Raw genomic sequence first — 27,201 nt, forward strand, 5'->3', positions numbered from 1 at the left:
ATTTAAGGCTTAAAGGCCATAAGACTATCTTTTTTTTTTTTTTTTTTTTTTTTTTTTTTTTTTAGTGTGAGAAATGTGAAATGTGAGTGCTCTGCTAAGCACACATACCTTCATGCCAGAAGAGGGCACCAGATCCCCTTAGAGATGGTAGCTGTGATCTTTTTTCTTCCTTTCTTCCTTCCTTTCTTTCTTTCTTTCCTTTTTTTTTTTTTTTTTTTTTTTTTTTGGATTTGGATTTTTTCCGAGACAGGGCTTCTCTGTATAGCCCTGGCTGTCCTGGAGCTCACTCTGTAGACCAGGCTGGCCTCGAACTCAGAAATCTGCCTGCCTCTACCTCCCAGAGTGCTGGGATTACAGGTGTGCGCCACCACTGCCCGGGCCCTGGTAGCTGTGATCTTAACCACTGAACCATCTCACCAGCCTCTTAAAGTCATCTTATAGCAAAGACAAAATAAGTTCATATCTGTTTTTGGTTACACCTGTGTTTCTCAAAGACAGGGCCAGGCCCCACCTGTAAGCTTAACTTCAAATGGTTCCTGACTGCATGTCCCAGGAAGCAGCAACCATGTCTTGGTTTCAAAAGTAACTGTCTTGCAACCCTATGACTCCTGATTCTGTCCACCTTACAACCGTGCCTTTGTTCCTGGAGGTCCTCAGGACTACATTATAACTTGTTATGCTTATTTTCTGCTCCAGCAAGGCCACCTGTTTTGGCCACTGGATCCCCCATTTGGTAACCCCCTTACCCAAGTTCTATAAAAACCTCCCTAATGTCCAATACTGACCTCTCGAACCCCAACTGGGGCAGGGGGGGCAGCAGGCAATGTATAGGAATAAAAAAAATGTTTGCTTTAATTAGTTGCCTACTTTAATTAATTTGATCATGATGATTTAGGTTGGTTTTACTCCTCTCATCTTTGGGATTAATACATTGCAAAACAGTCTCTTCAGAGGTAGAATTCAGCAGATAAGACAAATATACCAGCCCATATTTTGCCCAATAGCAAACTTTACTTGCGGATTAAGTTGACATAGTGTACCTGCACTGCACGCAGCGCTGAGCTGTGCTTCCTGCTTGTCGTGACAATACAAAGAACGAAGATTCAACTGCTTCCCTCAATATTGCTATACAATAATTGAGTTTGTTTCAGTTTTATCACAAGTTTACAAAGCCTTTGAAAGCAAAAATGATCTCTCGTGTAATTGGCTTTTAACTGCAGGAACAGCCGTGACCATTCATTTCTATTCCTTTTTCCCCATGAAAACAAGAAAAAAATAATTTCGTTCTATTTTTTAAATTACATACAATATTTTATTAATTACTTGAGAGTTTTCATACGAACTGCCCTGGTTAGCTTTGGTCAACTTGACACAAATTAGAGGCACCTTGGAAGAGGTAATCTCAACGGAGGAAGTAACTCCATAACTTGTAAGCAAGTTTTTGAAGCATCTCCTTAATTGATGTGAGAGGGTCCAGCTCACCGTGGCTGGTGCCACTGCTGCTCAGATGGTCCTGAGCTGTATAAGAAACAACACCCCACCCCTACCACCCCCAGCCAGGCAGTGGTCATCATGCCTTTAAGAGGCCAGCCTGGTCTACGGAGTGAGTTCCATCCAGGACAGCCAGGGCTACACAGAAAAACCCTGACTGGAAAAAACAAAAACCACAAAGAAAGAAAAAAAGAAAGAAAGAAAGGAGCCTGGTCTACGGAGTGAGTTCCAGGACAGCCAGTGCTACACAGAAAAACCCTGACTGGAAAAAACAAAAACCACAAAGAAAGAAAAAAAGAAAGAAAGAAAGGAAAAAAGAAAGAAATGAAGGAAGGAAGGAAGGAAGAAGGAAGGAAGGAAGGAAAGAGAGAGAAAGAAAGAAAGAAAGAAAGAAAGAAAAAGAAAAGGAAAAGGAAAAAGAAAAAGAAAAAGAAAGAAAGAAGCCCCCCCCCCTGGGGGGGCGGAAGCCAGGAAGCAGCCTTTCTTGGTTACTGCTTCAGTTCCTGAGTTCAAGGCCATCCTAGGCTACACAGAGGTGAAGGCCGGTCTGAGCTACAGGAGACTACATAGAAAAACAAAGCGATAATCATTTATAATTTCTCTTTTATTAGTTCTCCTCTGATTTTTCAAGACTGAGTTTTTGTTCTGAAAATTGGGTTCATGAGTTCACCCAGCTGCTAACTTTCAGGGCAAGTCAGGAGATTCCCCGCGTGCAGGAGCATCTAAGCTCTCCGCCCCACCCCTGCGCGTGCCCAGTGTATGGCCAGTGCAGGGCCAACGGAAGCTGCGGGAGCCTGCTAGCCCTGCAGCTGCGGAGCTGTTGCTTAAAGAAGGAGTGGGCACCATGATAGGCCGGCAGGTGGTGGCGACTGCGCTGTTGCTGTGGCTGAGCTGCTGTGTCTCAGCTCTGTGGAGGTAGAAAGATGCATCCGGGCCACTGGCCTTGAAGACCCTCGCCCCCAACCCCCCCACCTTGGTCCCCAGCTCCCCAGCAGATAGCATGAGCTCCCTCTGGGAATCTTTAGAGATGAGTTTTTGGTTAATCCTATGAAACGCTGTTCTGAAAATTTGCGGTGGTACCTTCACCTTGCTGCTGCCTTAGATCATTTCAGAGAAAATTTAGAGACAGATGGATTATATATATGTGTGTGTGTGTGTGTGTGTGTGTGTATTTTTACTTATATATATATATATATATATATATACATATATATGAAAGTAATGTATTTATTTTGAGTATGTCCCACTACACACTATTTTTCTTTTCCATTTGCTGCTGGGTATCAAAGCCCAGCTTTCCCTTCTCAGATGAATTCTTAAGTTCTTCCTGCACCTGTGCCCTCATTCCTCCCCAAAGAAGAACCAGAAATGGCGAGGGAAGGGCACATTACTTCTGACTTATATTAAGGAGTTGAAGCAGAGTGATTTTTCCTAAAATACTGTATAAACATAAATCAATTTCCATATAGAGTACTGATTTAGATACGGAAGATCTTATGAAGTCCTGAGAGATCCTTAAAGCAGGTATGATGGTTCAGTATTCAGTGATCTCTACCTTGAAAGGGATAGCAAAACAGTTTAGGTTTCACATGGGTTAAAATGCACCTTAGGCCAGACAGTGATGGCTCAAGCCTTTAAACCCAGCACTCCGGAAGCAGAGGCAGGGGGATCTCTGTGAGTTTGAGGCCATCCTGGTCTACTGAGAGAGCGTCAAGGCTAGCAAGGGCTACACAGAAAAACCCTGTCTCAAAAAAAAAAAAAAAAAACCCAAAAAACCCAAATCAAACAGTGGTAACATTTTCTTTACAAGGAGAGAGGGGCTCTTTTTCCCTAGAGGATGTATTACTTGAGTGGGTGCCTGTGAGTCCCAGCATTCAAGGGGCCAATTCAAAGCAAGCTTGGGATTATAGTTAGACTCTGTTCAAAAATAAAGTCTGAACTGAAAATCAAGCATAGAGCCTGGAGAGAGAGATGGCTCAGTAGTTACGAGCACTGGCTCACAACAATCCGAAACTCCGGTGCCTACTGAGTGTAGGATAGTGTCCTCTGTGGACATTGCATACACGTACTGTATGGAAATAAAAGACACAATAAAAGAGTAGCCATTGAGGAGAGATCTGTGACAGAGCAAAGGCACTGTGCTATGATAACTTCGTAAGCCTTTTTCTTTTTCACAGAGAAGATAACGTGTTTTGTGAGTCTAATGCAGTGATTCTTGACTGTCAAGTTGATGATATTAAACATCATAACTCCCACCCCACCCACTTTATTTTACATTCACGATTGAACCCAGGGTTACATACTAAGCACATGCTCTATATCTGAGCTATGCCCCAAGCCCTCTTCTCAATCCTATGATTTTATTTTACTTTTTAAAAAAGATTTTATTTATTTGATATATATGATGAGTATACTATTGCTGTCTTCTGACACACCAGAAGAGAGCACGAGATTCCTTTACAGATGGTTGTGAGCCACCATGTAGTTGCTGGGAATTGAACTCAGGATCTTTGGAAGAACAGTCTGTGCTCTTAACCTCTGAGCTATCTCTCCAGCCCCTTATTTTACTTTTTATTATTGAACTTCCTAGTACCTCCAAGTGACATCTCTCTTCCTCAGGATTTCTGATGGAATGAATGGCAAGTCATGTTTCTCTGTTGAGTAGTTATCGCTACCGAGTGTAGGATAGGTGTCCTATCGCTGGGTAGGCAGTCTCTTGCATTAAAGACCCTTTTACATTTTGAAGTCACGCAAAAGTTTGTCATTTTCTCCATGTCTTGAAATAGTTATATGATTTATGCTCTTTAATATTTGTGGTGTGTTTCATCTGTAGATTTTCCTAATTCACAATTACTTAGTATAAATCTGGCTCCTTTATGGTTTGTGTCCCTGACTATTTGAATTCAATCTGCAAATAGTTACTTTAGGATGTTTGTATCTATGTATTTGGGCCTTGGGTTTTGTTCTGTTCAGTTTGGTTTTTACAAGACATTTATTTGTATTATTATGTGTTGTATATATGTAGGGACATGACCTGTGTCCAGGTGAGCTCAGCACCCAAAGGCTAGAGGTGTCAGATTTCCTGGAGCTGAAATTACAGGCAGTTTTTGTTTTAGTTTACTGTTTGTTTGTTTGTTTGTTTGTTTGTTTGTGAGACAGGATCTCTCAGTGTAGGCCTGGCTGCCTCTGGCTTTTGAGTGCTGAGACATAAAGGGGTGTTTAGAGGGTGGTTCTGATGTTTTGATCAGGAATCTTCAGGTGAACACTGAAGGTCCTGTTCCTCCCCGATTGGATCTTGACCGATCAATAAAGATGCTATCGGCCAATGAGCTTGGCAGAATAGGCATAGGTGCAACTTCCAGTTTTCTCTGCAGGCAGGCTAGCAGACACAGGGGAGGAGAAAAGTATTTCCCATACTTAGGGGGCTTGGGGGGGGCAGGGGCAGAGTGGAGGAGAAGGAGCCACCAGCCACATGAGTGGAGCTGCCATGCTTGGGTGAAGTGGCCTTCGGTGGAGTAGGCCTGGGGGATAGCAGGCCGGATGTTAGAAACAAAACTAAGCTGAGGGCAGATCTAGGGTTTTGAGCTAGGACTAAAGGTAACTGAGCAACTGAGCTGAGGGCAAAGTTAGAGTTGAGCTGGGAGTGCAGAGAAGGGCAGGCTAGTGGAGAGAGGCTTAGAAGGGCCATTGAGCTAAATAATACCAAAGAGAACCTGGGCAGGGCTGGGAGCACAGTCTGCCCAGAGCTTAAAGTGGGGTAGAAAACCCACAAGCTACAGGGGTGTACCACCACCACCCAGATACAGGCAGTTTTTACCTGCCCACTATTGGTGCTGGAAATGAATTCCAGTTCTCCGTAAGAACAATATATACTTTCAGCCCCTGAGCCATCTCTCCAGCCAACCTCCTACCTTCTTTTTCTTTCTTTCTCTCTTTTATTTACTTTCTTTCTTTTCTTTTTTCATTTTTTCTTTCTTTCTCTCTTTGATTTTCTTTCTTTCATTCATTTTCTTTCTTTCTTTCTTTCTTTCTTTCTTTCTTTCTTTCTTTCTTTCTTTCTTTCTTTCTTTCTTTCTTTCTTTGGCAAGGTCTCTCTGGCTGATCTGGAACTTGCTATGAGTAACAGAATATGGTCTCAAACTCACAGGAATGTGTCTGCCTCTCAAGTGCAGGGATGAGAGGCAAGCTCCAACATGCTCTATGTAGTTTGGCTTTGTAATTAGCATAGCACTAGACGTATGAAACCCAGCCACACGATGTTAGCTCTTTTCCATTTTTTTTAATAATGTTTGCCTCAGATCAGATTAATTTGTTCCTTGAAAGTTTGGACATCCAGGGCTACACAGAGAAACCCTGTCTTGAAAAAACAGGGAAAAAAAAAGAACGAAAGAAAGAAAGAAAACAAAAGAAAAAAGAAAGAAAGAAAGTTTTAGTAGCACTCTTCAGCCTCTGAGCTCTGTTTCAGATGAGATTTTGAACAAGTACTTTGTGTCCTCTGGGATCTATACAAGTATTTAGGCCTTTTGGTTCTTCTTGCGTCAATTTTGGTAAGATGTACTTTTTGAAAGCTATTATACAATTGAGGCCAGATATATGTGTATATATACTTATATATGCATCTATACTCTATATACAAACCATATATGTATATACATATGCATGCATGCATACATACATACACATAAGAAAGCTAGACTGATTCTGTGACTTCAAATTGGCAGCTCAGGAAACAAGGTCTAAATCTCTGTTTCCAAGAACTGGGCAATTCCAGGCAAATCTAGGCCTCAGCCTCCTGGCTCCAAGCTACCTGGTCTGTAGCAAGGACAAAGGGTCAGCAGCAGTTTCCAGACTTTCCCAGCAACAGTTTCCAGACCTCCCCAACAACAGTTTTCAGGCCCCACACTCCAGTAATGGTTCTGGAATGTTCCTAGAGGTGGAGCACGATAAAGGTCACCTACTCTGGAATCCCCCTAATGTACTTAAATCTGCCCTGCACATTCGATTGGTGGTCTCTCTATCTTGATAATGGGAGACCCATACAGAATAAAACATTCTTTGTGTTTACACACTGTTTGAGTCTGGGGTATCATTCTTCTGTGAACCTTGGACCCTTACACACATGTGTACACACATGTATGTATGTATGTATGTATGCATGCATGTATGTTTGTATAGTTTGTTCTTCAAAACAGGGTCTCACTCTATAGCACACTCTGGCCTCGAACTTAGCATGTAGTTCAGGCTGACCTCCAATCATGATAATCCTCCTGCCTAAGGCCCAAAATGCTGAGAATATAAACATGAACCACCAATCAGTTTTCTTCTTATACCTTGTATTGTTCTTGTTTGAGGCAGGATCCATCTTGCTATCTGTGTCACTATATTATATACTAGCACATTCCAGTTTATTCTGTCTCTGCCTCCTGTCTTAACATTGTATGCTAGAGTCACTGCACCTGGCTTTTCACATGGATTCTAGAAATCAAACCTGGGTTTTCAGGATTACACAGCAAGCTCTTTCACCTGCTGACCTATTGTGATGGTTTGAAAGAAAATGGCCCCCATAGGTAGTGGGACTAGTAGGTGTGGCCTTATTAGAGTAGATGTGACCTTATTAGAGTATATATGTGGCCTTGTTGGAGTAGGTATGGCCTTGTTGGAGTGGGTGTGGCCTTGGAATGGGTGTGGCCTTGTTGGACTGTCTTCCTGCTCCCTACAGATCCAGATGAGGAATTCTAAGGTTCCTCTACAGCACCATGTCTGCTTGCATGCCACCATGATGACAATGGACTAAACCTCTTAACTGTAAGCCAGCCCTAATTAAATGTTTTCCTTTATAAGAGTTGTCTTGGTCATGGTGTCTTCACAGCAATGGAAACCCTCACTAAGACAACCAGCTCACTGGCCCAGAGATTACCTTTTTAATATCTGCTTTATCCTGTAATTATGACACCTTTGGTTAATATTATTTGTGTCTTTTAAAAATCTTGATCAATCTTGTCATCAGCTTTCTTGCCATACTCCTCTTTGTATCTCTGTTTTCTGTTTGCATATTTAAAAATCCCTTCTATCTTGATGGGCTTATTCTGATATACATTCTCTCTCTAGCTCACTGGCATTCTCTCCCATTTTCTCTGTTTTTGAAACAGGGTCTCACTGTATAGCACAGGCTGATCCTCCTGCCTCAGTCTCCTGAGCACTGGATGAGAAGCATTTACTACCACATTCAGCAATAAGTTTTCAGACATTTAACTAATAGTTTTGAGTTGTTCTTTCCTCATAGGATTCTCTAACTGATAGATTACCCTTATAGAATTGTCAATCACATCTCATAACAAGTAACATGAAATCCTTCCATCATTTGCATTTTGGTAGATTTAATACATCATTCTCTATGATGCTTGAATTATTTATCAATACGTTGAGGGGGGGTTCTTTTGCCTTTTGAGAAAAGGTCTCACTCTTTAGGCTAGAATGGGCTGGACCACCCACCACCCAGTCCTCCAGCTCCACAGGTGTGTGTGAACATGCCTAGATCCAGCAGTTTGTTTACATACATACATATACATACATCTTCTCTTGTAATATTTTATTCTGAGATAGGGCCTGTACATATCCTGGCTGTCCTAGAACTCACTCTGTAGATCAGGCTGACCTTGAACTCACGGAGCTCTATCTGACTACGCTCCCTGATTGTTGGGACTAACAGCATGTACCAGCATGCCTGGCCTTGTAATGTTTTAACCAGGCTGCATAGCCACAGGATATGTCCACATGATGTCTGCTCTTGGAAATATGTTGGTGCTTGCCTTGATCCAAGTAAGTGATGAAGTTTTATAAATATTCTGATTGTGCGCCAAGAGAATATGTTTCCTCTAGCTTTCCAGCAGATGTATGGAGCCGAGCCTGTAATGAGTAGAACGGTTTTAGTCCCCAAAATGTTTTCTCAGTTTATCCACAAATAGGCACAGAGTTTGAGATAAAAATGGTTCACCTAAAAGGCATAATCCATAAATTGTAGAAATGGGGGAAAAGCCATGAAACTAGGAAGGGAGTTATCTATGACAAAATGAAGGAAAGGTCAAGGGTTAGTCAATTAATGCTCTTTAATTTTTTAGAGGCTAGGAATTCCAGGGCTAGGAATCAAAGCCAGGGCTATAACTCATCTGCACACCCCTTGTCTGTAAGTCTGCTCAGATCCATTTCCGACATTAGCACATTAAGTAATTGACACAAGGAAGAAAGCAGGAAGGAGAAGGCATTATCATTAACAGAGCCATCTAGATTAGTAAATCATATGCAACTTTTACAGCATCCCTTGATCCCATTCTTTGAGGAGCAGGTAACCAGCAAATTGTCAGGAAAGGGAGCACCTTTATCTAGCCACCAGCACATTCACAAATTACACTGCATACTTCAACTCTTATTAGTTAAAATGTCAAAACTGCCACTTGTATTTTTCCTGACACTTCCAAATACAATGTAAAGGATCATATATTAAATCCATAGGAAGTGAGAGATGGTTTTCAGTTGCTGGGGGGGAAAACTAGGGTGAAAATCTTTCTCATTCAAATTTATAGTGCTATATAAAAGCATGTGTTTTCTTTTTTGATCCGTACATGTCCATATAAAATGTCTAATGATGGTGAATATCTGTTGAAATAAGAATTCAGAGAACTATTAAGACTCCTGTAATTTTGACAAAAGAATTACATAATAGCTTCCTAGCAACTTCTGCCTATGTAGGAGAAAATTTGAAGGTGTTTGATTTTTTTAGCTTGTAAGTAATGAGAAACAGAGTCTTATTAAATTGATTCAACAATCTTCAAGCACAATGATTGGGCATATATTCATCTATCCAAACCCTCTATGCTAGTGTGGTTCTTCCCAGCTATAGGCCTGTTGCTTGCATTTAATCTTGCTTTGGCTACTCCTGTTACGTGTGTCTGTCCTCAGGGCAAATTCCTTCTGTCCACCTGCTCATGGTGACCTCCTTCTGGACCTCATGGCAGAGTCCTTCCTTCCATTCTCTTCTCTCTTCCTCTCCTCTCCACCTCTCATTACTCCCTCCCTTCGCTCTCCCACTGGCTGGGAATCGCAAGTCCAGCTTTCCTATCTCCTCTACCCAGTCATTGGCTGATCAGCTCTTTATTAACCAATCACAGGTAATTGAAGAGCATTCTTTACACAGCATAGAAACAGGATATTCTTTAATAATCATGGCCATGCCCATGGTGGGACTACAACCAGATCTCAGGGCACAGAATTAAACATCTGAATACGCAGTGCAAAAGACCATCCTGCAGCACCTACACACAGGAAAAAATGTTTCTAACTTAAAATTTTAGGAGTGGGGCTAGAGAGATGGCTCAGCAGTTAAGAGCACTGACTGCTCTTCCGAAGGTCCTGAGTTTAAATCCTAGCAACCACATGCTGGCTCATCCATCCATAATGAGATCTGACGCCCTCTTCTGATGTGTCTGAAGACAGCTACAGTATACTTACATATAATGATAAGCAAATCTTTAAAAAAATCATTCTTAAAAAGATTTTTTTTTAGGAGTGGACGCATTCCAATGGCAATTAAATATGCAGAGTAGATGTGAAATAGAGCATCAAACAGAAGGGAAGGCAGAAAAATATTAAGATGTTTTATATAGACGTTAGGTCTGGTTCTACATCCCCCCACCCATGCTCCTAGAATTAAGACTCAGACTCAACATATATTTACTGATACCTTGTCCATAGAGCTAGACTCTTCTTTGACTATATCATATCTTAAATTAACTCACTTATTCTGATTTATATTCTACCATGCGTCTGGTTACCTGTGCTCAGGTACCATATGACCTTCTCATCACATTTTCCCGGGCGAATCTTCCACACTGCCTTGACTCTCCTTGATCTATCCCATAATTCTTTCTGCCTCCTGAATGTTCTACCTAATTTCCGCCTAAGCCGTAGGCCATGAGATTTATTATTGCAGGTGTCATGTCCATACAGACATAAAGATGTTCTCTACAGTTTTATGAGCTTCTCCAGCCACTTGTGTGACCTGTGAGCTTTTGAAATACATTTCAAACTGAGATGGATTTTAATGCATCCAATGGATTGTAATACATACATCAGATTTCAAGGAATTAGTAAAAAGAATGTAAAAATGTCTTACTGATCATTATTTTACAGCGATTACATTTGTTGTTGAATATGTTATGAAAGTGAATTTTGTCTGTTCTTGTACTTTGTGATTACTTGACGTTTACTTAATTACATGCACACAATGGCTCGTTGTATTTCTCGTCTACAATGCCTCTGGAGATGGGCAAGTTTTCCTGAAATTAACGTATCCAAGATAATGAATAGTATAAAAATGATCATGAACAAGGATTTAAAAGTTTCATTTCTAGTGTTCTAAAACAAAAACTATTGGTTTCTGAAACTCCAGCCTTTGGTTTTCTAAATTCTAGCTGAGTTCATTAAAGAAAGAGTCAAAGAGTCAAGTGTAATATATCCAGTAGTGTTTGTTCTAATGTATGTAATGAGTAATGCATGTAAAATATATGTAACGTTTATGACAAGTGGGCACCTGAAATCCAAGCTCTCAGGGGAGTGAGGCAGTTGGTTTATCAGGAATCTGAGGCTAGCCTGGGCTACATAGTGATTGCCAGACTAGTCAGGGCCATGTAAGTGAGATCTTGTTTCAAAATCCAAAATGAATAAGGAAGGGGACTTGCCTGTCATTTTAATATTTTAACGCTCTGAGCAAGCCCTGACCAGCCAGACTGATGGGTAGTGGTCACCGACCTTACTTTTAGCTCTGGGTTCACTTCCCAGGGAGGGCAGAATCCTGGGCATCCCCTCACCATATGTAGAATCTCTCATATGTCAAGGAGAAACTGCTGTTAATATTCCTACCCTGCCTTTCCCTCCACAGATACTACATGAGTAGCCCAGATTATTCTATTTTTAGTACCAGGAGTTCTGTAAGTATCAAATACCTTTTTAAAAGATTACTATGTCTGGGGTTTCAAAGAGGTAGTCACACTTTGTTTTACTGTTATCTCTGCTCAGGAGATACTTAACTCTGTATCTTCTTTTTCATCTCATTATTACCCTTCTATCTTCACTCCCTCTGATACATGCCCTTAAGTATGCACATAGTCTCATGATCCTGTGGTGTGGAGCTCATGGTAAGATGAGGAACTGAAGAAAGGACAGACACAGTTGCTAAAGCTGGGGATTGGGTTGGTTGTACACTCTACTGGAGCCACATCTACTAATGCACCAACCTGGGACCCAACATGTGTTTTATGCACAACACAGGAGAAGGGTTTGCTAGTCTGGTTAGGAGATCTCTGTAGGTCAGCAGCCTCAGGCTGTAAACAAGAGAGGAGGAAGCTGCCAGTGCCAGGTTTGCCACAGACTGAATAATTGTCTGTGAACACTCACCTGGACCAGAGGAAGACAGTTTTACCAGCTGTGGGTCTGATCCACATGGAGACAAGTTCTGCTAATTTCCCGAGCTTCAGACACCCTGGTTTCTGTCATGCCTGTGCCTGTTTGCACAGTGCACACTCACTTGGGACTTCCTGTGTTCCCAACAGTGTAGAACAACAACAAAAGATGGGGCTATGGTATGTGTTTATTTTGCCTAACTATTAAGAGGAAAATAGTAACTGTTATTCAACAATTGTAAGTTTATAGCAGATGTAAACCAGAGCTGTAAATGTAAGTTCCTCTCGGTCTCTGTATTACTAACACCATGTCTAGTTCATTTTTCTCTTTTAAAAAAAGGTTATGAGTATATGAGTATTTTGCCTGCATCTAAGTATGTGCACCACCTGTGCAGTGGCCTTGGAAGTCAGAAGAAGGCTCTGGAACTGGAAGCTAGAGTCACAGTCTTCCAGTTGTGAGCTGTCAGAAGGATGCAGAGGACTAAACTTGGGTCCTCTGCAAGAGCAACAAAGACTGGAAATGGCCGAGCCATCTCTATCACCCCATAATTCCTCTCTGAATGCTGTCTACTCACAAGGACAACTTACCAATTTGAGTATACTTCCGTGTCCCCCTCCTTGTGGACAGACGGAGTCTTACCACCACAAACAACTCTGTGATGAACGATCTTCTCCACCGAGCTCTGCAGGGTTTGTGTTTGTGGAGATTTTGCTGTTTCTGTTTTTTTTTTTCTCTCTATGTAGCCAAGAGTGGAGGTAAAGACTACAGTCTATACGACTCTTCCCAAAATGACAGTTAACTTTATACTCTCACTCAGAGTAGGTCTTTGCCAAAAAAATCAGTATTATTACATTTTCCAGGTTTTTTTTTTTTTAACCAATCTATTACTAGGTCAACTTTGATGTCTTCCTCAATCACCCTACATGTTTTTTTTTTTTTTTTAATGATTTGTTTGTGTGCGAGTTTCTTCATGGGTATGTGTTTGCCCTGTGTGTACCTTCTGCCTTTAGAAGTCAGAAGAGGGAAGATGTTGGATGTCCTAGAACGGAAGCAATGGATGGTTCCTGTGCAAGAACAACAAATGTTGTAAACCCTGAACTGTCTCTCCAGCCCACCTCCAGACCCATCCCTCACTGAAACTTGAGTTCTCAAATTGGCTAGACAGCTAGGCAGCAAGTCTCAGGGATTCCTTGGGCTCTGCTACCACAGTGCTGGGATTATGCATATTGCTTCCCTACCCAGCTTGTTATGTGAGCTGGGGATTGAATTTAGGTCTTCATGCTTGCACAATAAGTACTTTACCAATCAACTAAGAGCTCTCTCTCTCTCTCTCTCTCTCTCTATATATATATATATATATATATATCTCACACAGACACACATTACACACTTGATCTTAGCCAAAAGGCCAAGAAGCAATCTCTGTCTCCCAGTAATTCTGTTTGTTTGTTTTTCTTTATAAATAATTATAGGCCTAGGACAACCTGCAGAGAAACCTAGTACCGTTCATCTAGCTTCTCTCAATAGGAACATCTTATATCATTGGCACAATATTGAATGTTGTTGTTTTTAAACAAAATTCCAATCTTTTGATGTTACCAAATGAAGACTCAGGAGCCAGAATCTGGGAGGAAAATCTGAGAGAGGCAGAGCAAGCACCCAGCTACCCTTCCTCAACCCGACATTCCAGAAAGAAAAAGCCAGTTCTCCTTCCCCACAGTGTCTTAGAAACCCTTCAGACTCAATGTCCTTCCCTGGTACTTCCCGTGTGCCTCTCTGTTCTCCTAACTTCCTCTTACTCTCTCTGGTGTTATCCTAAGTTCATTCTGTCAGGTGGTTGCTCGCTCCACCTCTTCACCTGTGGTTTGACTTTATTTAATCCCACTGACAATAAACAGAAAGCCCTTGGGCTAAAGGTGTGCTCTAGGGCTGAGCCACACCACAACTAGAGACAGGTTTTTTCAGTCAACAATCTCAGGGTCTGCAGAGTGATCAAATAGCCTGTCGCAAGAGGCATGCAGAGTTGTCTCCTCATGCACTCGTTTGTCTGTCCAGCTCTGTGCAGGTTTATCACATGTGTTCTTTTACATAATTCCCAAGACAAGAATGCATTACAATACTTTATTGAGGTTGGTTAAGCCTTTCTTTATAAATGTGCTCAATTTTGCTAAGTGATCTACATGTGAGTAAAATGTATATATTTGATATTGTTTAATTTTAGGACTCTCTATTATATAGAGCTTATTCTCTTTCTCTGGATGTTATAAATTTGACCCAAACACACTGAGTTACACTACTACTCCCTCTCTCTTTCTCTCCCCCACCCCCCACTTATGTGTGTGTGTGTGTGTTTGTGTTTGTGTGTGTGTGTGTGTGTGTGCAGATTTAGAAAACGGTAACCCATAAAGGTAGAAAAAGGTAACCTATAAGGCATGATAGCATTTGTAGTGTGTGCCGGTACTCCTGGAAGGCAGGAGGAAGTAGGATCCCATGAAGTGCAGTAACAGGTACTTAGGAGCCTGATGTGTGCTGGAATCAATACTGCCCCACCCCTGGAGGAGCCATCTCTCCACCCTCAGGTGTACTGACTGCTGGCATGTCACAAATTCTCCTTTGACATTCTACTTTGTTGAATTGTAGGAATAATATTTTAAAAATCCCAGAACATGGGGGCTGGAGAGATGGCTCAGCAGTTAAGAGCACTGACTGCTCTTTGGAAGGTCCTGTGTTCAAATTCCAGAAACCACATGGTGGCTCACAACTATTCGTAATGAGGTCTGATGCCCTCTTCTGGTGTGTCTGAAGACAAGTACAATGTACTTATATATAACAATAAATAAATCTTTAAAAACGAAAGGAAGAGCCGGGCGGTGGTGGTGCACGCCTGTAATCCCAGCACTTGGGAGGCAGAGGCAGGTGGATTTCTGAGTTCGAGGCCAGCCTGGTCTACAGAGTGAGTTCCAGGACAGCCAGGGCTATACAGAGAAACCCTGTCTCAGAAAAAACCAAATCCAAAAAACCAAAAAAAAAAAAAAAAACAACAAAAGGAAGGAAGGAAGGAAGGAAGGAAGGAAGGAAGGAAGGAAGGAAGGAAGGAAGGAAGGAAGGAAGGGAGAGAGAGAGAGAGAGAAAGAAAGAGAGAGAGAGAGAGAAAGAAAGAAAGAAAGAAAGAGAGAGAGAGAGAGAGAGAAAGAAAGAAAGAAAGAAAGAAAGAAAGAAAGAAAGAAGGAAAGAAAGAAAGAAAGAAAGAAAGAAAAAGAAAAAGAGAAAAAGAGTAAGCAAGAACTGGCAGCACAGGGTTTCTTCCTGTTTTTTACCATTTATGTTCCTGGATGAAAGACACACACAGACGTGTATTTTTAAATATGCCTTAGGCAGCAGCAAGTACCCACCCTCCACGCTGTTAGAATCTACTTTCCTACCGATAATTTCCAGTTACTACTTAGGAATTTCTGTCTTCCCTCTGGGCTGCTCTTGACTTGGTTAATCAGGTTGCAAGGCCAGGTTCCTGTGGCCCAGCTGTGCTGTGGCAGCTCTCCTGCTCCCTCCTGCTTGTTCTTCTCCTTTCAATGGGGGTGGGGGTGGGGGTGGGGGTGTAGGGAGTGGGGGGTGGGTGGGGGGTAGGGGTTGGGAGTGGGGGGTAGGGGGTGGGTATGTGTTTTCTGTTTCTCCTCCTCCTCCCTCCTCATGGTCCCAAGCTGGGGAACCTGAACCCTGCCTTTGTCTCTTCTCCCAGGTGTCACCTGCTGACATTTTTATTTATCAAACAGAATTAACTGGGTGCAGGGTTCCTCAGTGTCTTACCTGCAGCCTCTCTCCTCTTTGGGGCAAACAGGAGACACAAATTACCATTAGAATATAAGCAGCCCACTCACACACTATCAAAGGAACTGAATTTTAGCTGTTTTTTAAAGCAATACAAACCAGATAGTTGAATCCACAACCTCACAATGAGATGAACAATGTGTTGTTGCTGTTTTTATTAACATGTACTTTCATCTCATTTCTTAGATTAACCTAGAGTATGAAGGAAGCTCATTTGTATCATGGGAAATACCACAAAGTTGTAAAATTCTCAATGCTACGTAAGTAAGTTTTTTGTTGTTGTTTTGCCGTGTGTGTGTGTGTGTGTGTGTGTGTGTGTGTGTCTGTGTGTGTATGTGTGTGTGTATCCATTTGTTCCTATATTGTAAAAATGGCATTCATTCACATAATGTAGCTGTTCAGACTTCAAAGCGCTGACGTCATGTAAATCTCCTTCCACTAAACATGTGTGCAAAGAAAGGCTAGCTCACTTAGAAAGCAGAAGGGAAATGCCTCCTGGAAGTTTGGATGAAAAGAGTCCCCACCCCACCCTGCTCTCCAATAGGCTATATATTTGCCTGTCTAGTCCCCAGTTGTCTGCTCTGAAGGATTAGGAGGTATTGAGGATTTTCCTTGTTGGATTGGGTGTGTCCTTGCTGGAGGAGGTGTGTGTGTCACTTGAAGCTCATGCCTAGCCCAGTGTCTCTCCTGGACTGCTGTTCATGCATCAGAATACACAACTCTCAGCTACAGATCCAGTGCCTGTCTGCTCCCCACCTTGATAATAGACTAAACCTTTGAAACTGTAAGCAAATCCCCAACTAATGCTTTCTTGTATACGAGTTATCTTGGTCATGGTGTCTCAGAACAACAGCTGAGACAGTTGCTATATTAGAGGATTTTTTTGTCTTTTTTTGTTGTTGTTGTTGTTGTTCTAAAATCCACTTGAATTGCTTAAGCTTAAAAGTTGTGGGTGGATTTTTAAATCAGCCTCATATAATATTTGTAATTACTTCCTCTTCTCTGTTCTTTCTGAACACTAGATCACCCAAGACAACACTGCACTGTAAAAGTGCTGGAATTCACAATATAAGACCAAAAACTGGAACCCAAGTAAGTTGATTTTAGTGACATTTATTGAATCTCAGAAAGTGATCACAAGTACAATTTGGGCTCTTTTGGGACAATAAAAGGCTTATATATTGAAAAGAAAAAGAGAAAAGCAACCAGGATTCCATTCTCCTTTAGCTCTCCTGTCACAAATCGCCTTAAACAGTTTTAGTGGTAACTAAAAATAAGACCTATTTGAAAGTTCCTGCCAGTCTGTCATTATTTTCCATGTCAGTATAAATTGTGACACGATATCTGATTTTTACTTCGGTTTTCATTTTTAATAGTTTGTTCCCTCCCTCCCTCCCTCCCTCCCTCCCTCCCTCCTTTCCTTCCCTCACTCCCTCCTTTCCTTCCCACACTCCCTCCTTTCCTTCCCTCCCTCCCTCCTTTCCTTCCCTCCCTCCTTCTCCTGAGGATTGGACTCTAGGCCTTGTATGAGCTTGGCAGTGTCTTGGCAGTGTCACTCCAGTTAGCTAGCACAGCAGTCACTACTGCTTAGCTTCCTCATCTTTAGCATGCGAGAGGCCATTAATGGTGCCTTGGATGAACAAGGCTAAGTCACACAGGGCAACTGCGATGGCCAAAACCAAAGGCAAATTTGAGACTTATTTTTGACTCCACCTCCTTCCCTTCAATTCAAGAGAACGAAGCAGATGAATGAAAGTGACATGGACTCTGCTCATGTGCGAAACAGACAGTTGTGACAACCTGAAGCATCTCCGCACACTGCCAGACTCACCCTGTCCCCTGGGTGCTTGAGAACTGCTGAGCCAGAAGCATGATAGAGCTGAGTGTCAACAAGGGAGAGAAATACGATAGAGACAGAGAGAAGGGCGAGGTGCCAGACTTGCCATTTGCTTTAGTACATTTAGGTTTATATCCATATTGGAATCTATTCCAAATATTACATATCTTTTTACATTTGTATTTTCTCATAGATCAGGGAAGAGCAACGGCATCTGACTGTGGATAATTCTTATGTTTGCTTCTTATGGTATTTCACAGTTGTGTAAGTAAAGTACAATATAAAGGTAATTAAGGCTTTCAGAGTATTTGGCTCTTGCTTAAAAAAAAAATCACAGAAGTGCCTTATCCACACTATGATTTGCATACACCATCTATTCACCAACTAAGATATTCTCAAATGTATTGCAAAAATACTATTGAGATAGAAATTATAAAAATACCAGCTACACTCTGAGCACTTAGTGCATTTCCTTATCTGTCTGTTTTTTTCTTTTTTTTTAATTTTATTTTATGTTCATTGGTCCATTGCTTCCATATATGTGTGTGTGAGGGAGTTGGATCACCTGGACTTGAGTACCAGACAGGTATGAGCTGCCATTGTAAGACTCTGAAGAGCCTGAACTTTTGGGAGACCCCTGAGTGAACCACATGCAGATGGAAATCGATGCAAAATGCAAGCGAAATTGTATTTAATATCCGGCTTGCTGGGATTGCTCTGCACATGGAGAGAGAATGACCCCTGCAGCCCACGCAGTGGGCCTTTTATACAGTCCTCAGGGCAGCTGCCATTAGGTATAATGAGATTGGCAGAAGAGTGCTACCTTTAAACTAATTGGTTGTTAGGGAATGGGGTAGGTGGCCAATGGGCTCTGGGCCTTCCCTAGCCACAGGGACCTCCCTGATGTCTGAGGAATGTAATTTAGTCTCTCCCTTCTGGGAGGGGCAAGTATTCCATGACCTTTCCAAAGTTCCTAAGTTACCCCATGTGGTTGCTGGAATTGAACTCACATTCTTTAAGAGGGCAGCCAGTGCTCTTAACCACTGAGCCTTGTCTCCAGCCACAGCTGTCTGTTTGTATCCAGAATCTCCCTGTATACCTCGGGCTAGCCTGAACTTAGCCTATTGACCAGGATAGCCTCCACCCTGTGATGATCCTCTTGCCTCTGCTTCTGGAGGGCTGTGACCACGAAGTGTCCAACGATGCCCAGGTTTACACATGTATTCTTTCTCTCAGCTTTCATAATGATGATAGACATGTAAGAACCGTTATCCTCATTCAATAGATAAGGATGTACATTTGGGTGAGATTGGATACGAGAAGCAAACTACAAGGCACTGCAACAGCGCCAGACTTGACCTCTGACTTTTCAGATCATGGCTCTCATCTATTTTGAAAGTCTTTGTCTTGCATAGTTAGTTCTTCAGTCAGTCCTCAACACAGGAATGGAAGGAAGCCATTTGATAACTTGATTAATCATGACCCACAGAGGAAGCCATTTGATAACACTTGATTAATCATGACCCACAGGGTGAGAACCACTGCTGTACACCCCACCACCTTGTAATGCTTTGCCACTCAGAATGCATCCCACTAATCAGAGCCCAGGAAGTTGTTAGAAGAAAGTTAGGCCAACTCATTTGTCCTAGACCTGCTATATGAATATTGTTAACAAGATCCTGTATTATTTGTACATGTGCTGTAACTGGGGAGTACTGGTCTAAATAATAATTTCTATAAAGAATGTACCTCAAATACAATTGTCTAAACTACAGAGAGCTGGGCATGTTGCCCACTGGTAGAGTGCCTACTCGAGCATGTGCTAACCTCTAAGTTGAGATCCTGGGGAGGGAAGGAGGGTGTAAGGAAGGAGAGGGAGGGAGGGAGGGTGGAAGCGAGGGAAGGAGGAGAGGAGAACACACACACACACACACACAGAGAGAGGTGTATTTATTTTATATAGCCCCAAGACATAAAAAAACTCCCATCCTGTTACTGGTTCCCCAGAATGTGACACGTGAAGCACTTCCCATTGCCTTAGCTTTTAAACCTGCACAGTGGAGTGAATGTGAAATTATGTTACTTATTTTCACTTTACTGGTGTCTCAGGATTTTCATTCCTATGAAGAGACACCATGACCAAGGCAATTCTTACAAAAGACAACATTTAATTGGGACTGGTTTACTGGTACTGAGGTTCAGTCCATTATCTTCATGGCAAGGAAGTATGGCAGCCTCCAGGCAGCCGTGGTGCTGGAGGAGATTAGAGGTCTACATCTTCATCTGAAGAGAAATAGGAAAAGACTGTCTCAGGGGGAACTGGGAAGAGGGTCTCAGAGCCCACCCTCACAGTGACACACTTCCTCCACAAGGCCAAAGCTACTACAACAAGGTCACACCTCTAACAAAGCCACGCCTATCCAACCAGGCCACACCTACTCCAACAAGACTATACCTATCCAACCAGGCCACACCTACTCCAACCAGGCCACACTTACTCCAACAAGGCTATACCTCATAATATCACCACTCCCTGGGCCAAGCAAACTCAAACCAACTCAACTGGTTACTAATGGCATTGAGTGTATTTTAGGCTTGTGGGAAATACTCTCCTTTGTTAATAAGTATATTGTTCCATTCTTGAGTTACTTTTCTTTTCTGTACGGGTTAATGAGACTTTTTACTAGTTCATTATTACTTACAAGTGTTTAGATTATTTTATGCATCACTATTTTGTACATTGCTACTTCTGCTCCCTCTTATTAACAGAGGCCCTTACTCTTGCCAATCAATTTTTAAATTCTTCCTTTGTGAGTTTTTGCCTACTAAAATCCATCTAAGAATAATTTCTGGGCCTAGAGAGATGGCTCAGCAGTTAAGAGCACTGACTGCTCTTCCAGAGGTCCTGAGTTCAATTTCCAGCAACCACATGGTGGCTAATAACCATCTGTAATGGGATCCAGTTCACTCTTCTGGTGTGTCTGACAACAGCTACAGTGCTCATATACATAAAATGAATAAATCTTAGAAAGAAAGGAAAGAAGGAAGGAGGGAAGGAAGGAAAGAAGGAAGGAAGATTTCCTTACCTGCTATATTACAGTCTTCTACATTGTTTTATATTTTTTTCCTATACAATTCCTAATCTGCACAGAGAGTGAGGGCACATGCCTTTGATCCCAGCACTTGAGAGTTAGAGGCAGGTGGATCTCTATGAGTTCAAGGCCAGCCTGGTCTACAGAGTGAGTTCCTGGACAGCCAAGGCTACAGAGTGACAGACACCCTGTCTTGAACCCCCCCCTCCTCCAATAAATAAATGAATGAATGAATAAATAAATAAATAAATAAATCTTAATCCTCTTTGAGTTAGTTCTGAAGAAGCTTCAAGGTAGAAATTCACTTTTTAAACATGAATAATTGATTTTCATACCAATTTACTGAATAATGTATATACAGTGTCTACCTCTTTATAGCTCAGTTTTCTATAAATGCCTGGCCTCCTAGGATAGCTAGTCTATTTAGCTGATCTATTTGCCTCTGTGTTATCTTTGTTACTGTTTGTTTGCTTTCAATTTAGTTTTTTTTTAAGCCATATACAAGGTATTAGATATCTTCATGACACTTTCTTTTTGTATTTTATGTTTATGAGTGACTGTGTGCATGTCCATCTGTGTACCCACATGTGCAGTAGCCACAAGAGAGCACTGAATCCTTCAAGGCTGCAGTTACACGTTTGTAAGCTTCCTTGTGGGTGCTGGGAACTGAAGCCTGGTCCTCTGAAAGAGCAGCACTGCAGATGTCTTTGTGACATTTTACAGTGGGTTTTAGTAGGTTCTCTCCCCCTGCCCTACTGTCCCCTCATTTTCGTCCCCGTGTTGTCTCCCCAAGCTCCTCTTCACTCTCACATCACGAGTTTCCTTTTGCTACCTCTCCCATCCCACACTTTTTGAAATCCTCTCTTGACCGTTTTTCTAGTTGTATAGGCACACACCACACACACCAAACATACCACACACTCATAAATACCTCACACTCATACACACACCACACATGCACATTCACACACACATTGACACACAAATAGCATACACACACATGCTACACACTCATAATATATATACCACACACTTACACACACACACATACACACATATACACACACTACAATGCACACACTGTCTTGCCTCCAGAATGGCAAGATTATAGGCCAGTGCTACCATACCTGGCTCTAGCTACATTCATACGGATTTGTTTTCCTCCCTATAAATCTTTGGAATTGGTTTATAAACTTCTACAGAATCCCTTGTTGGGATTTTATTTTTATTTATTTCATTTTATTTCTGTAGTATTTGGCATTGAGCCAGGCATTCATATTTGGTAGAGAAATACTCTAGCACTCAACTGTGCCTGTGCCCCACGGTTTGTCTTATAATTTATTGTATCTTAATATTTTAATTTATTTAAGGAATATTTCCACTCAAGAATAATATATAAAATTCTATTTGTTTTGGTCATTTTATATGTCAGTTTTGTTGGGTTTTTTATTAAGGTATGTGAACATCATTAATTTTTCCAACTTTTCATTTATATTATAAATAGTCACCCTCATTATCAGTATAGCTTCCAAGAGTGACATTTCCTTTAATTGATAAGCCAACATCAGTGCTTGAGCACCAAAAGTCTAGGGCTTGCATTATCAGTCTGGTCTTGGTCCTGTATTTCCCATGAGCATAGACAAATGTACACTTGTGGGTCTCCATCACCCTGGCACCACATATTCTCACCATCCTAAAATACTTGCGTTCCACACATGCATTCTTCTCTCCTACTTGGCCCCTAGAAATCACATTTAAAAAAATTGAATCTTCCTGTAGGTTCTCATTTTCTACAGTAATATATAGTTGGAATTCTATAGTATGTACTGTTTTTTGTTGTTGTTGTTGTTTTTTTTTTTTTTTTTTTTTTTTTGAAGCTTAAAAATGAAACCTTTATTTCTGAGTGAGTGCTCAGGGAAGCAGCTAGTTCAGGATCTGAACTGAGTCCCTGAAGGGAGATTGTTTATTTTTTTTTATTCGATATATTTTTTATTTACATTTCAAATGATTTCCCCTTTTCTAGCCCCCTACTCCCCGAAAGTCCCATAAGTCCCCTTCTCTCCCCCTGTCCTCCCACCCACCCCTTCCCACTTCCCCGTTCTGGTTTTGCCCTATACTTCTTCACTGAGTCTTTCTAGAACAAGGGGCCACTCCTCCTTTCTTCTTGTACCTCATTTGATGTATGGATTATGTTTGGGGTATTCCAGTTTTCTAGGTTAATATCCACTTATTAGTGAGTGCATACCATGATTCACCTTTTGAGTCTGGGTTACCTCACTTAGTATGATGTTTTCTAGCTCCATCCATTTGCCTAAGAATTTCATGAATTCATTGTTTCTAATGGCTGAATAGTACTCCATTGTGTAGATATACCACATTTTTTGCATCCACTCTTCTGTTGAGGGATACCTGGGTTCTTTCCAGCATCTGGCAATTATAAATAGGGCTGCTATGAACATAGTAGAGCATGTATCCTTATTACATGGTGGGGAATCCTCTGGGTATATGCCCAGGAGTGGTATAGCAGGATCTTCTGGAAGTGAGGTGCCCAGTTTTCGGAGGAACCGCCAGACTGATTTCCAGAGTGGTTGTACCAATTTGCAACCCCACCAGCAGTGGAGGAGTGTTCCTCTTTCTCCACATCCTCTCCAACACCTGCTGTCTCCTGAATTTTTAATCTTAGCCATTCTGACTGGTGTAAGGTGAAATCTCAGGGTTGTAGTATGTACTGTTTTAGTCTGGCTTCTTTTACTCGGTAATATACATTTAAGATTCAAACCCCTTGGACCTCATGACTGCAAATGAGTGATGGATAAATTTGGTAAATTAGTACGATATATGGGCTTTGTTTTTGTTTTACATTTAACATCAAACTCTTTATATCTATGTACCAAGATGTCAAGAGACTACCCAAAGGTTTAGAAACAATGTATCTTGCTTTCTGCCATCTTGGCTCGTGGAGGCCTGCTGGGAACAAGACTTCTGAAAGGCGAATACACCGGGGAGGCTGTGGTGCAAAGTCATTTGTCCTGGCTAGGGGTAAGGCCTCTAGGGGCTCTTCATAAAGATGAAGATGTTTATGCCTGAGATAAAACTGAACTGCACTTAGCCAAGAGGTGTGCTTATGGGTATAAAGCAAAACTTAGTGCAGTGACTCCCGGAGGCAAACAGAACAAAACCAGAATGATCCAGGGACAGTAACTCCGACCAAAGAAGCAGAGGCACAGTTTGTGCCAAATTGTGAAGCAACCTTCCTGCGAAGGCCATTGGACAGAGTCCATGTGAGGCTGCACCTCTCCTGACTTACCTTAATGAGAAGTAAATACATGAACAATGGATTTTCTTTTGAAAAAAAAAAAAGAGAAGAAATGTGTATATTGAAGACAAAGTATTCCTACTAATGTTTCATATGATGTTTATTGAAATGTATTTCCTTTTTCTCTCCACAGAGATGTTTATCACAACTTAAGCCAGGTAACATTTGTTGGTTTTGCATCTCTCCCAAGTGTTGCTGCCCCAAGGTCTGCCTTCCTTCTTTAGGTTCCCAGGAAGCCCCCAAAAGTGCTTTTGCCATAAATGTCCCATAGAGTGTCAGTGCTCTAAGCATTTTTGAAGACCCTTTGGGTTGTCCAGAGGCCTAGTCAGGGAGGCTCGATCCCATATCTATGAAAGGGTGGGCTTCTCTCCAACAGTCTTCCCAAACAACAGAGCAGAAGCAGAAACTCAGACATCTTCTGTTGAAACACTAAAGAGATTTTGAAACTACTAGCAGATGTTGGGGTCCCGGATTATTCATAAAATACATTAGAGCATGCAATACGCTTATCAAGGCTGCATAAATGATCATCGAGAATGTTCTTAGTTTTGTTACAAGGTACACATTGATAAATGTAACCCAGTTAATACAGAAGCCTTATGGAGGCTGCCCACGGTTTGTGTTCTGAGTAAGGAAAAGGACGGTGCCCAGCAATCATAAATGTGAGGCCAGTGTGAGTTACGATGTTAGATCTTGTATAAAAGTATCACCTGAAATTAAGTTTTTAGGCTGGAGAGGTAGCTTATTTGATAGAGCACTTTTCTGTCAAGCACCAAGCCCCAGCACCACCTAAGTTGGGTGTGGGAGCTTGTCCAAGCTTGTCATGTCAGCACTGCAGAGTTCAGCACTCCAGGTCCAGAGTTCAAGGTTACCCTCGGCTTTGCAGGGAGTTCAGTCAGCTGCTGATGTCGAATGTTACCTAGGACATAGCACAATCAGTTTTGGGCAACATTGCAAGTCCCTGTCTAAAACTCTGTACCAAGAAACAAAGGAGACATTAATTACAGTTACACAAAATATATAATTTGTGAAACTCTAATACTTTTTAAGTCTAGATTTTCCACTCTGGGCAGTGACGACACACACCTTTAATCCCAGCACTCAGGACCCCGAGGCAGTTGGAGTTCAAGACTTGTCTGGTCTACAGAACAAGTTCTGGGACAGCCGCAGCTACAAAGAGACACTCTGTCTCAAAAGACTTAAAAAAAAAAAAGTCTAGATTTTCCTAGCAGCATGGACTTGTTCATGTAAAAGAAAAAAGAATCCAGTTGGTGGCGGCGCATGCCTTTAATTCCAGCACTTGGACAGGCAGAGGCAGGTGGATTTCTGAGTTTGAGGCCTGCCTGGTTTACAGAGTGAGTTCCAGGACAGCCAGGGCTATACAGGGAAACCCTGTATCCAAAAAGAAAAAAGAAAGAAAGAAAGAAAGAAAGAAAACATAATAATGAAAAAAAGCAGTGCTTTGGCAAGCCCAAACTTTACCAAAGAAATTGGGAAGAAAGTTTACTAATGTTTTGGAAGGGGCCTGCAACAGTTGGTTTCTTCTGGGTGCTTGCCAGCCTTTGAGAAGCAACTGATGCTAACGACGTCCTGCAGGTTATGAATACCTAACCTCAATCATCTCTCAGTCTGCGTGCTGGGTGCACCGTATCACAGCACAAGTTCCCACCCTCAACTTTGTATCATTACAGCTTGCTTTAAAAGATGATATAAAGTCGCTTATTCAGTTTATAAATCTAGCATAATTTTAAAATCTGAAGTCTGACCCAGTTCTAAAACTTATATTGACATGTTCTTTTAAAATATTCGAAAATTTGAAATAAAATAACAACAAGAGGTAGAGGCTGAACATGCCTGGCAACCAACCCCAGAACCTCCATGAGCCTGGAAGCAGAGAGGCAGTTCCATACAATTGTCCTCTTACCTCCACATGAGCACCATGGCACACAACCACCAACTGGATATATGGCTATATCATGCACACACACACACACACACACACACGCAAAATAATAAATAAAAATTAAAATAAATGTCTAGAATATATAAACCAATACTATGCTATGATATGTCGATATTATATATCCCAGGGATCTGTCAGCATCACCCAGAATATCATCAAAATAAAAGACAGAAAACATCATCACAGTACTTAGGAACTTTTACCAAGATTTTCTAGAAGGAAAGACTTCCTTCCCATATTTAAGAACCATGATAAAAAGCAAATAAGAGAAGCCTGCAGCTCAGCTCACCACAGCAAAACAGCCATAACAGTTAAGAGCAGCTCCGGAAAGTCAGACCACCTCAGTGTAGTTCAGATGTGGCTAAAATAACCACCAGGATTCAGCGAATATTTAAATGCAATGAATAAGTTTAATATAATAACCGTTGTATCATATTGCGTACCCATTTCAAACACACAGAGCATTCAGCAGGCTATATACTTCGATAGAGAACTAAGGCAATAGGACATGCATTCTATAACCACCAGACCTTTAACTTGGAAATTACTTAGAAAATCTTCAGGCTTAATTTTTGTTGTTTTGTTTTCCTCACTCCCTAGGCAACCCAGGCCGGCCTTGGAATTACAATACCCCTGCCTCCACTTCTAGAATGCTGGGATTATGGATGTATACCATTCCAACAGCTCCATCTTATTTTTCATATGTGGGTGTTTTGCCTGCTGGTATGAATGTGCACCTTGCACATGCAGTGCCTGAGGAGGCCAGAAGAGGGTGCCAAATTCCCCTGGCGTAGATTTAAACCTAGCTTCTCTGGAAGAGCAGTTGGTGCTCTTAACCACTAAGCAACCTCTCCAGTCCCCATATGATAGAGAGTTTAAGTACATGTGTTCATGGGTCATGAAAGAAATCAACATGAAAGTTACAAAGTATTTTGAACTAAATATTGAAGTTCTCCAGGCAGATATAGAAGGACAAGGAAATCTTTCGAATCTTAACAACAACCCAGAGGAAGTTATGCACGGAAGTGACAGTGGACCTTGAACACGAGGAGAGACCCTAATATTTTCTCATAAGACAAAAAAGGAACAAAGCCACACCAAACTACCATTTCTATCCAACTGAATAGCACAGGGGTGAGGGTGGGAGGAGAGAGGGAATGAGTTCTCACACATTGCTGTGGAAGATCTACCACACAAACTGCCGTGCAGTAGCTTGGAAAAT

At 41.6% G+C, this 27,201-nt stretch overlaps 1 protein-coding gene across 2 annotated transcripts in view; it reads left to right on the plus strand.

Moving 5' to 3' along the window:
• The first annotated feature begins 2,023 nt into the window (after window positions 1-2,023).
• The window catches only part of LOC127697237 (cation channel sperm-associated auxiliary subunit epsilon-like), a 94,842-nt gene continuing 69,664 nt past the window's right edge, over window positions 2,024-27,201 (plus strand). Inside the window, exons 1-6 of one of the 2 annotated variants that reach the window (XM_052200231.1) lie at window positions 2,024-2,406; window positions 11,426-11,474; window positions 15,958-16,031; window positions 16,794-16,863; window positions 17,802-17,872; window positions 24,150-24,174. In XM_052200231.1, coding sequence (XP_052056191.1) covers window positions 2,336-2,406; window positions 11,426-11,474; window positions 15,958-16,031; window positions 16,794-16,863; window positions 17,802-17,872; window positions 24,150-24,174 — 360 coding nt within the window. In that variant the 5' untranslated portion in view covers window positions 2,024-2,335. Of the gene's footprint in view, window positions 2,407-11,326; window positions 11,475-15,957; window positions 16,036-16,793; window positions 16,864-17,801; window positions 17,873-24,149; window positions 24,175-27,201 lie in introns of those variants that run through there. The other variant, XM_052200230.1, reaches the window with a different exon arrangement.

Source organism: Apodemus sylvaticus, chromosome 12 (assembly GCF_947179515.1).
Source record: "Apodemus sylvaticus chromosome 12, mApoSyl1.1, whole genome shotgun sequence".
NCBI lineage: Eukaryota > Metazoa > Chordata > Mammalia > Rodentia > Muridae > Apodemus > Apodemus sylvaticus.